This window comes from Colias croceus, chromosome 28 (assembly GCF_905220415.1).
Source record: "Colias croceus chromosome 28, ilColCroc2.1".
In the NCBI taxonomy this organism is placed as follows: Eukaryota; Metazoa; Arthropoda; class Insecta; order Lepidoptera; family Pieridae; genus Colias; species Colias croceus.
This window is the reverse complement of record NC_059564.1, coordinates 3,130,871-3,143,451: the sequence shown is the minus strand read 5'-3', so window position 1 is coordinate 3,143,451 and position 12,581 is coordinate 3,130,871. Positions and strand designations below refer to the sequence as shown.

General features: G+C 31.7%; 1 protein-coding gene across 4 annotated transcripts in view; it reads right to left on the bottom strand.

Annotated features, from left to right (window-relative positions):
- Window positions 1-3,810: 3,810 nt before the first annotated feature.
- Window positions 3,811-12,581, bottom strand: part of LOC123704015 (LIM and SH3 domain protein Lasp) — a 28,696-nt gene continuing 19,925 nt past the window's right edge. The window contains exons 3-8 of one of the 4 annotated variants that reach the window (XM_045652258.1): window positions 11,353-11,485; window positions 10,917-11,052; window positions 8,529-8,831; window positions 7,256-7,611; window positions 6,977-7,024; window positions 3,811-6,584 (exon numbers count right to left, since the gene is read on the bottom strand). In XM_045652258.1, coding sequence (XP_045508214.1) covers window positions 6,441-6,584; window positions 6,977-7,024; window positions 7,256-7,611; window positions 8,529-8,831; window positions 10,917-11,052; window positions 11,353-11,485 — 1,120 coding nt within the window. In that variant the 3' untranslated portion in view covers window positions 3,811-6,440. The remainder of the gene's footprint in view (window positions 6,585-6,976; window positions 7,025-7,255; window positions 7,612-8,528; window positions 8,832-10,916; window positions 11,053-11,352; window positions 11,486-12,581) is intronic. The other 3 variants (XM_045652259.1, XM_045652260.1, XM_045652261.1) reach the window with 3 other exon arrangements.

Sequence of the window (12,581 nt, the reverse complement as noted above, 5' to 3'; positions counted from 1 at the left end):
TACATAGTGGTAAGTACTTGATACATAATGGTAAGTACTTGGTACATAGTGGTAAGTACTTGGTACATAGTGGTAAGTACTTGGTACATAGTGGTAAGTACTTGGTGCATAGTGGTAAGTACTTGGTACATGGTAGTAAGTACTTGGTACATAGTGGTAAGTACTTGGTACATAGTGGTAAGTACTTGGTACATAGTGGTAAGTACTTATTACATAATGGTAAGTACTTGGTACATGGTAGTAAGTACTTGGTACATAGTGGTAAGTACTTGGTACATAGTGGTAAGTACTTGGTACATAGTGGTAAGTACTTGGTACATGGTAGTAAGTACTTGGTACATGGTAGTAAGTACTTGGTACATAGTGGTAAGTACTTGGTACATAGTGGTAAGTACTTGGTACATAGTGGTAAGTACTTAGTACATAGTGGTAACTGGTAAGTACTTGGTACATGGTAGTAAGTACTTGGTACATGGAAGTAAGTACTTGGTACATAGTGGTAAGTACTTGGTACATGGTAGTAAGTACTTGGTACATGGTAGTAACTAGTAAGTACTTGGTACATAGTGGTAAGTACTTGGTACATAGTGGTAAGTACTCGGAACATAGTGGTAAGTACTTATTACATAATGGTAAGTACTTGGTACATGGTAGTAAGTACTTGATACATAGTGGTAAGTACTTGGTACATGGTAGTAAGTACTTGTTACATGGTAGTAAGTACTTGGTACATAGTGGTAAGTACTTGGTACATAGTGGTAAGTACTTGGTACATAGTGGTAAGTACTTGGTACATAGTGGTAAGTACTTGGTACATGGTAGTAAGTACTTGGTACATGGTAGTAACTAGTAAGTACTTGGTACATAGTGGTAAGTACTTGGTACATAGTGGTAAGTACTTGGAACATAGTGGTGAGTACTTATTACATAATGGTAAGTACTTGGTACATGGTAGTAAGTACTTGATACATAGTGGTAAGTATTAACATACTATACATGGTAGTAAGTACTTGGTACATAGTGTTAAGTACTTGGTACATAGTGGTAAGTACTTGGTACATAGTGGTAAGTACTTGGTACATAGTGGTAAGTACTTGGTACATGGTAGTAAGTACTTGGTACATGGTAGTAAGTACTTGGTACATAGTGGTAAGTACTTGGTACATAGTGGTAAGTATTGACATACTATACATGGTAGTAAGTACTTGGTACATAGTGTTAAGTACTTGGTACATAGTGGTAAGTACTTGGTACATAGTGGTAAGTACTTGGTACATAGTGGTAAGTACTTGGTACATGGTAGTAAGTACTTGGTACATGGTAGTAAGTACTTGGTACATAGTGGTAAGTACTTGGTACATAGTGGTAAGTACTTGGTACATAGTGGTAAGTACTTGGTACATAGTGGTTAGTACTTAGTACATGGTAGTAAGTACTTGGTACATAGTGGTAAGTACTTGGTACATAGTGGTTAGTACTTGGTACATAGTGGTAAGTACTTAGTCTTGGAGATGAGACTGATAACTTAAACTTTGCTAAAAAAATACGATGGTGCAACCCATTTCGCTGTCACTGTAAAAGTCACCGTTACTGTTTGTTAAATATGACATTAACGTTAACTATAACTTAAACATAACTAAATCATAATCAATGCTTTATTTTTATGTAAAAATATAAAATTTTTCGGTGCCTGAGCAGAGGAATATAGTAAAAAATGGCAGATTATAAGAATGCCTAGATAGATAATAAAAACATTTGAAAATGAAAATGAAAATACGTTTATTATGGATACATACCAAAAATACAAAAAAAAGAAACAAGAAACTTAAATCTAACTTAAATATAATGTATTCCACAATAGGCCTGCCACTCAGTGCAATACACTGATTTTCAGTGGTTGCCTTAGGATGCCTTGCTGACAGTGGATGTATTATTGCTCAAACTGCAGTGAAAAGTTATTAAAAAAAAAATATATATATATATATATATATATATTTAATTAAATATTGTAATAAATACTTGATTATAATTATACTTACTTAGTGAATAGATAATATTACACATTGACTTAAAGTAGCAGAGAGGTTATTGGATAAATACTTAAATAATCTATAAACAAATAAGAACAATATTGGGGATGCAATATTTTATAAAAAAATAAATAAAAATAAAATAAAAAAATATATATAAATAAACAAACAATTAAATAAATATTTATATAAATATTTATATAAATATTGGGGATGCTAATTTTTTCTTGTTAACGTTTTTGTAAATCGAGAAGATATGACTTTAACTTTTTTTTGAAAGACGATAAGCTTTACACACTGACACTTGGTACAGAAACCTAAAAAAATGCCTGATTAGCAACCCCACGCAATCTATTGAAACATATTATTTTAACATCTGAACTACTATGAAATATTGTTTCGGTAATTACATTAATTTATCTACCTACTGTATCTAGTATCAATGAAACGGCCTTTATTGAATTTTATCTACCTTTAAAATGTTTTGAAAAGTTTTAGGGAATGAAAATAGTAAATATTCGTTTCATTCTTCAAGATAGACCCAGCACACGTAGCCTAAAAAGCTTTCTAAAATGTAGTCGGAGACCGGAGTGGTCCACATTTCAATCACTAAGACACAGAAATACATTTATTTGTAAAGACGTAAAATTTCACAGAAATACTCGAGAAAATGTAAGCCTATAGTGTACATAAACGGCGCCTATCGCCAGTCGCCACAGTAACTATAAAGAAATAGTCTAAATTTTAATTCGAGATTCGGAATTTATTTCCACAATAATATATTAGAGCAAAAGTTGTTTAGTCTGATTAATTATTTTCTATTGGCTTAAATCTTAGACGTGGAAGACTAAACAAAACTATTAAGTAATCTGTCCTAAACGTCCAAATAGTTTTCAAGAATTAAACTTTTTCAATAGGCGTAGGTACCTACGTCCTACACAGTTAGTTGTGGACGTAGCTCGGCCGTGGAAAGCGCGTGTGCTGCCGCGAGCGAACGGCTGAGCCATGGTAAAGCCAAAGGTAACTTCTTCGCGACGACTTACGACGACGACGACAACTTACGCCTGAACTGATTGATTATTAGGGAACTTTGGCATTTATTTTTATGAAATAAACTAGCGGTCCGCCCCGGCTTCGCCCGTGGTACATATTAACGTTTTCTCTACATAAGAACCATCCTCGTACTTCAAGGAATATAATAAAAAAAGAATTATCGAAATCGGTTCAGCCGTTCTCGAGTTATGGAATTACAACGAAAAGTGGCATTGATTTTTATATATTAGATGTAGGTGGTGATTGGTGAAATACATGTATGCAATGAAGCCTTAGTGATAGGTAGGTAATTAAAAATGGTCGATAGTTGAGACTGATAACATAACTATAAAGGTAAAAATTATTTTTATTACCTTACAGAAGTGTTTTATATTTTGAACTAAAAAATTTTTTATTGTAACTAAATGTTTACCTTACTGGTAATAATAAAATCATCTTTCTTTTTTCTTTGTGTGTGTTTTGTTTTTAGAGATAAAATTTAGTTTTGATATACATCTTTTGTAAATTACAATGGTCCAGAGTTTTATTTGTCAGTCTTTCTCTGAATATTCATTCAAATATTTACTGATGGAGTTTCGTAGCTTTTGCTTACAAATATAATATTACGTTTACAGACACAACTTTAATTCTTTTTGTTACTATGTACCCAAAATAATAATGTATAGAGATAGTAGTCGGTCTTTAAGATAATCGGGTTTTCATATCAAAATAGAAATAAAACAAAAACTGCTTATGAAATATATATATTTAAAACTTTACAAGGCACTGTTACATCGGCGTTTCTTATAATACTGTTACCATATTATATAAATTAACAAAATGTGACACTGATTATTAAACTTTTATTTTTGTTCCTATATATTACTGATACTTTGACTGCATAATGAATATATGAGACACAAGCATTTTGTCTTCATAAAATATTAAATTTTCATGCTCTAAAAAATAACAGTAATTTTATCGATATATTTTATTCATTTTAAATTCAAATTAAAATATGAGTAACAACATATCAGTGTTAAATAAAACTATAAATTGTGATGAATTAAAATAATTAAAAATAACTGCTCTTAAAATAAAATAAATACTAGGTACCTAACACAAGTGTTACCAACATGATTGTGCAGAGAAAAAATAAATAAAACCTTACCATACTAAAATTTAAAAAGCATAAAATAATCAACATAAGAACTAATTGGCATTGAAACTAAAATCGTGAAAAACGGAATGTATTTTTAATCTCAAAATATTATGCAGTAATTTACAATTTTTGCAAAAATTCTTAAAGTGAAACTCCTTTAGGCGCGTTGAGAGTAAAATTTCAAGGTCACGACATGGCAATATCGTCACGTCATGGAGTAAGGCGACGATTTTAGTATGTATCGTTGAATCTTGCCAAAGAAATTTCACTTCTGACGTGTGCACAGCACACGCTATTTTTAAAACGCTTTATTATGTGTTGAAAATTTATCGGAAAAATTATGACAATAAATAACATTTCTAAGAACAGATCTCAAAAGGGTCTTTCATAAATAACGTCAAAAAGGGGAAGGGATGGGAAAGTATGATAATATAGATAAGGGTTGTTTTTATATTTAATTTTATAACATTACATGCACAGATTACATGCAATTTACAAAAAAATATACATTTAAATCTATGACTTCACCTCAAACGAGTGTTTTTCATACATCTTTTAAAATACATATTGGAGGGAGGAAAGCGTGACGTAATTCAAAGATGACCCCTAACTAACAATTGACAAAAGTTTATTCAAATATTGTACAGTAAATTATAAGAACCAATAAAATCTCAAAGTATCACATAACTTAGACATAAGAAGTATATGTATTAAAAAACATAAGATACGATTTGTAATTATTAAGTCAAAAGCAAGTATATACAGTCCTGATAAAAAAACAGGTAAAAAATATAAGCTCAAATATAGTAGCATATTTAAAAATAAGTAGGATTAATACGAAATATATATATGCTACAGTCAAACCCCTGAACCAGTCAATAACCTTATTGACCGGTAAAATTGGTCAAGTAAGGTTATTGACTGGTTAAGGGTTTTGACTGTAACATATATAATTTAAATAAATAAATACTTTTATTGGAATGAAGAAACCGGTCAAGCGTGAGTCGGTCTCGGACAGTGGAACTTCCGTACAAAATTTTAAAACATTTAAAATGAACTTGTATAAAATTTTATTTATTATTGTAAGTCTTATAATATTCAGACTTTTATAGTTTATCAATTCTGTATCAAAAGATAGCCAGACATACAAAAAGCTCAGCTTAATTACAATATTTTAAAATTATTGCTATTTTAGTCAATAGGTACGGAAGAATAAAATGCAAAATATTGGTCAATTAAATTACCCTTAGGTAATAAAATATATAAATACGATATAAAAATACTTATATATTCTCATACAAATAGATTATATTCAAGTAGAGCATTATATTGTGCAAAACCGTAATATATTTTATTATTATTTAATAATATACATTGAAAGATCAGTCGAATTTTCTATTTTATAACTAAATGGAATATGAAAATAGAAATGACTGAACTAATTTGCTATCAGCAAATTCTTTTCGTTTTTTAGAAAAATAGAACAAAAAAAAGAATTACAAATTGTTATATTATAAAGCATGATTTTGTATTAGTAATTATTGTAACAGTGGCCTAACAATGTGGCAAAGTTACATGGCATGGCGTAGTGGCATATCAACAAATGAAATTCAACTATTACAACAAATGGCATTAGTGGCATTAATAACAAGTTAATAATTAACATGGGAAGGAGTAAGACAACAGAATTAAATTGCGTAACTAAATAATGGTACAAGTGTTTAAAACTCATTCAAAAATTGACATAAATAAATGAGTATGACAATCTAAATTACAATACAAATGATTTTTATAATTACAAAAATGTGGCATGAATTATTATTAGTAAAAGAATGTGGCATGTTATAACAATGTTAATGTAACAATTTGTGGCATTACCACAATAGCCATATTACAAGTGGCATAGCCACATAAATAGTGAGATTGCCATATTTAATAGCGGGTTTATGGAGTATATAATGCATCTCAAAGAATATGTAACATAAGCCGATTATACGTACATAATTGTATATTTTATAATTACACGATAAATCCAGCTATTCGTGGTAAAACTACAATTTCAAAATTTTTGTGACCTAAGTTTTTCCGTATTTAATTATGAATATGTAATTTAATGTGTCTTAACCAGCTATAACCACAAGTAATCATAACCACGCATAAACCGCAATTAAACATGGCATAACCACCCATAACCACAACTAAACGTGACATAACCATTAATTAGGGGTTTCATTGGTCAGTTCCACGTAATTAGCGGGCAACATCCCAGCACGACCTGTTCGCAACACTTTGCCGGTCATCCAGCCCTCGTAGATAGACGTCACGTTAGATACTATAAGGTCACCTTCGCGGAATGATACCTAAAAATAATGGTTATAGGTTATTTATTATTTCTTTGTATTTATTAATTGTCATGTAATACTTATTGTGCGAGAGATAGCCATCTCGTAGTGAAATTAAAGTGATATAAGTGATATTTAAAACTAGCGGTCCGCCCCGGCTTCGCCCGTGGTATATGTTTACGTTTTCTCTCCAATAATAACTATCTTCGTACTTCAAGGAATAAAAAAAGAATTAAAGAAATCGGTTCAGTCGTTCTCGAGATTTGCGCTGCATATTTAGCGATTCAATTTTATTATATAGATTAAATCGATTACATTTACAAGGTCTTCTAAGGTTTTCAGTTACGAATTTTAAATTTGCTTAAATATACGATTATGCTCATAACTTAGCTAAGTATACTTATACTTACTTCATCGCTGTCGTTCGCTTCATAGTCGTACATAGCAACGTAGACTCGCTGAAATAGAAATAATTTTACTATTAATAATAAAATAAATAAAAGCTTTTTTTTGTTTTATGTAAACCAGATGGCTGATAAACATCTATGTTCATCACACAAATATTTTCCCTGGGTGGGAATCAAACCCACAACTTCGATTGGGCTATTTAGCCATATTTTTAAAGGTATCAACTTTAGTAAATAAGGCATAATATTATATGCTATAAATATGACAAAGATTTTATGTACCTGATTGGGATGATTAGCAGCGGGTCTTGGCTGTTGCTGCTGTTGATGCTGCTGTTGCTGTAAATGTTGTTGCTGCAGATGTTGTTGCTGTTGTTGTTGCTGCAAATGTTGTTGCTGCTGTTGCTGTAAATGTTGTTGCTGCTGTTGCTGTAAATGTTGCTGTTGCTGTTGTTGTTGCTGTTGATGTAAATGTTGTTGCTGTTGTTGATGTAAATGTTGTTGCTGTTGATGTAAATGTTGTTGCTGTTGTTGTTGCTGGGGATGTGAGTGATATTGTTGCGGCTCGTTGGCCAACGGATCGAGGTCCGTCACTCGGCCGATGTGGCGCGACTGTTGCAGTTGTTGTTGAGCGCCTGCTTGAGATTTAGAGGAAAATGTTAATCCAGTAAAAATAGACAATAATAAATAATGATTTATTTATTTTTTAATTACTGATTTTTTTCTTGAATTCAATGAATTTTTAATTTCTTCTACTGACATCAATCTTGAAATTATATAGTAAGATCACAATTTTAATATTATGAGTTTTGTCTGATGAAATGAAAATGAAACGTGACATACATTGTATACCACACATAGGTGCGCCATAACCGTAAAAAAATATTAACAGATTTACATACAAACATTTAAACACAAAATAGCCAAACATAAGAACAGGTGCTATGAAATATCGAAAATGTTATTGACAAAAATAGAATGTCTTTCAATATTTTAAAGAGCAGTGTGTATCGTATTGTATAAACTTAATAGGTGTAGTCCATAAAACAATATTAAAGGCCTATTCAGATTAGAGCGGTATCCGCTACCGCCGTGGGTAGCGGTATCTCGATGGCACGCGATTAAATCTCTTAGTAGTATATTATAGATACTCTAATCGCGTACCTATTTGTGTATACCTATCGGTTTTTTTTCATTTTCTTTGTTATTTGTTATATTATTTTTATTACGGTTAATAAAAATAAGATAACAAATAACAAAGAAAATGATGACTAATGAGCATATAAAATATTTTTTCCAACTACCCTAAATTTTTAATATACCGTGCATTATTGAATATTTTATTCTGTTTCTCTTGTTTGAGTTGCCTTGTTTTGCTCAACTACATTTTGTTTTATTTATTTCCTTTACTGTCAAGGTTGCCTGGTAGAGATCGCTACCTAGCGATATTTGGCCGTCTTTTGCTTTTTTAAATTTATTGTCTATTACTTTTTGTTTTTATGTCTATAGCAATAAAGGATTTGTTTTATGGACTACCCTACAAACAAAAACTTACCTCGTTTCTCATTCGCGCTCGTATATATCAACGTGGATGACGCCCTTTGCGTATTCGGCGGAGCTCTAGGCCCATCGCTCAAGGGGTCATAGTCTTGAATCCTACCAATCTTTTGGTTCTGCATCGATTGTGTCGCATAATCATCGTATTTCGGATAATTGTAATAGTCCTCCTGTCTGGTTGTGTATTGCTGGGTCTGTACGGGCGTCTGGTAGTGGTTTTTGGGCGGTAGATTTGGTGCGTTGAGCATTTCTGTTGCGTATGTGTCGATTTGGTGTTGGTAATTGTCGTTCGTCGCAACGTCTGGATGTGGATGTGATGTGATTACGGTGTGAACGTCGAGATTTTAGTGAGTTTTAAGTAAATATACAGGGTGTCCCACTATCGGTATTATAACCGCGAAGGGACTTGTAGTCCCTTCACTGACCACGTAAAAAATACCTAAAGAGTTTTAAGAATTCATCTATTTGAAAAAAAATGCGTCTGGAATTTTATAAGCATTTTTTACGTACTCAGCGTATGCAAAACTATAACCTCCTTTGAGCTTAGTATACCGACGATGGGACACTCTGTATAATAAATTTTTGTTGGGATTGTAAGTCATACATCAAATGATCAATAGACAAGGTTGTTTCAAGAAAGTTTTTTATGAATTCTTTGTTCTCACACGCATGTTACCATCAGTAAATTATAGATAGTTAAACTGTTGTTTTTGTAACATAGTTGCACTACTGAGTTTGGGTAAAACTGAAAGAATGCATTTTGCCCATCAAGTATCAAGAAATATTTATGCGTACTAGCTTCTTATAAACACCTTAATCTCGACGTTTTCCCCAACAAGTACATTGCAATAGTAATAACATTGACCAATTTCATAAAGGCAAATTATTTCATTAATCTAAATTTAAAAAATAAACAAAAAGTACTTCACAGCCCAGCTTTACTTAATATACATGTCTTATTACTGTGATGAATGAAAGAAAGAAACACTAACTATTTTACTCGTATCTACTTAGTGCCATGGAATTGATCAAGTTTATGATATAGTTACAGGGTAAAAGTGAATAGGCTCTTTCTAGGCAGGCATGCTCATTCATAGACTGCATCACTACTTACCATCAGGTAGGATGCAGTCAAATGCCTGGCTATCTTTAATAAAAAAAAAAATATAGTTACAAAAATTTTTCAAGAGAAAACTTTACATTGAATATTTCATATAAAAAATATATAATTTCTGATTGAATAGTGATTTTGGTCTCTATATCATGTGCAATTATCATTAAACAAACATAGCTATGACAATAACAGTAGTCCGTGATTTAATGTTTTGAATATAAAAACTTGTAATCTAATTAGATATAGTATTTAATTTAATTATCGCAAAACAATAGGTATATTTTCATACAAAAAAAGAGTGTGTGTACTTATGTACACGCGTTAGAAGTTATACTTCTTTGGCGTATGGAAAAAAATACTAGAATATATAACTTGAACATAGTTATCAATTTTCATACCACCTAGAACTAACTTCATGCTGTTAAATTTAGGTGTCGGTGTGCGCGCGCATCGTAAAAATTCACTCTCATCATTTTTCTCCATCGCGCCAAAAGAAGTATAAATTCAAAAAGTTTTTTTTAAATTGTCTGAATAAAAAAAGAATGTTTTTTTTTTAATTATGACATATTCTTATGTAAGTATGTTTCTTAGATTTTAGAATTGGACCATCAAAGCATCAGCCTTATTAAAATGTTATTGAGATTACTAGCGGAATGATAAGAGAATGCTTACATAAGTTATGAGGGAATATTAGATATGGAATAAAAAGAACTAATTTAATAAATGAAAATATCCTCTAAACACCATAACAATGAGTTTAACAACAACTGTTCTCCGTAATAAAAGAAAGTATCTAGTTAGATTAAAGATTTGAATTTCAAAACATCGTCCCACGGCCATTTTATGAAATGTCCGACACCACACACAATGATGTGAAAATAGTGCTAACATGAGACTGTGCAATTTGAATTTTTATTAGCACATCTGTGAAATGATGAGTACATAATATTTGTCTTTTTTTTTGAAACTTCTATTTTTTACTAGCATTTTTTTATGATACTACTCTATACTATTTAATATTATCGAGCTGCAGAGTTTGTTTGTTTGAACGTGCTAATCTCAGGAACTACTGGTCCGATTTGAAAAATTCTTTCGGTGTTAGATACCTTATCCCGATTATGCCACGTAAATATGTGACTTATCCCCAGAATTTTATAATATAGATGTGACCTATCCTCAAATTAACATGTGACCTATCCCCAAATTAACATGTGACCTATCCCCAAATTAACATGTGACTTATCCCCAGATTTACGTGTCATCCTGACTCACCAACAATCTCGCCATTCTCGTTGATCTGTCTCTGTCTCTCCATCTGTGCTTTCTTCTCTAGATCCCCGTGATATAAGAAGTTGCTTATAATTTTCGAGTTTGCTTTAATTCTTAGCGTTTCGGGGTCGTCTGCTACCTGGAAATGTGGATATTTTTCGTTACTATTAGGCCAAATAGCATGGAAATGTTTGAGAGACCAGTATAATATGTACGTCTTCAATATTATGGAAGAAGAATAGATCAATGTGCTACTTCAGTGTATCTTGTATGATGATATTGTATGGTCGTAGACTTTTGTTTGTTTAAATTAATCAAAAGACAGTATTTGTATTGAACCTGAATAAACTTTTTTATTACTTTTTACTCACGACAACTATTAAGGTATCCGTTGTAGGTACAACTATAACAATAAAGGTATACTCAAACATAAACTAACCTGTGTAAACTTGCCCTTGCTCTTCTCGAAGTCGGCGTGATATTTGACATTGCTTTGTAATTTCGTGTTCTCAGCTATCCTCTTGAGCTCCGGTGTCTCCGCCATTGCGGTCGGCTTTGTTTTTACCACGTGTCTGCAATTTTTTATTATTCTTGTTAAAAAATAAGCACATAAAAGCAAAAGAGTAGACGATTCCTTAGGCTGGATGACTAAAAGCCTTGCTATGGTAAAGCGAAAATACAGGGTCGAATCGCACTCCACGAAAAAAAATTTAAAGATAATAATAATTTAACAATAATTAATATTTCACAATAAACATACAATAAAAAACCTAAACTAAAAAAGCTTTTAAAATTGCCCGAAGAAAAACTCTGCCTACGTATGTATTAGGCAGAGTTATCTAATGAACAATACAATAGAGTTTGAACATTACTGCCCAGAAATAAGGTGTTAATTTCCATGAATATTCAAACAATGTGACTCGGATGTTTTTGATGATCTTTTAATGTTCGATTATGAGTCTGGATGTTTACTATTATCAATACGTCAAATACTTATAATTATTGTTATTAAACTGTTTTAAGTACTTCTACATTCACAAGAATTCACTGCAGTGGCGTGTTTTACCTTTGGAGGAAATTCACTCATGCTCACATTATGACTATTTGTGCGTTATTACGGAACCTTGAACTAATTAAGCCATAGACGTCAATTAGAAGGGAAACAAATATAGTACTGACTGCATATGCTCATGATAAAAGAAGATCGCAGACAAAACTAGTACAACTAATGTTAATAAATGCGATAATTAGGAAGGGTGTATGTAAATAAATAAATAATAAATAAATACAATTGTTTTATTTCAGGACATGTGTTCCCATATGGAAGTTACAGTTTATAATGGAAGTATACAAAATCAAGATAAAAAATTAAAGACAATTAGAGCATCATTTATATTCCCTTGACTTCATCGATCTATACCCTAACATAACGTGATGCGTGCGTATGTGTAAGGGTGTATGTTTGTTACTATTTCACGAAATACCTACTGGACCGATTTGGATGAAACTTTAGAGTAATATAGGTTATTATATCACACACATACTAGCGGCTAGCGGGCTCGTCTGCGAGAGAAACCGCGGGACACAGGTAGTTTGTTATTAAAGCTAGAAATACTTTCACAAATAGTCTTTCTATCTATTATGAATATCTCTATATATCGCAATTGT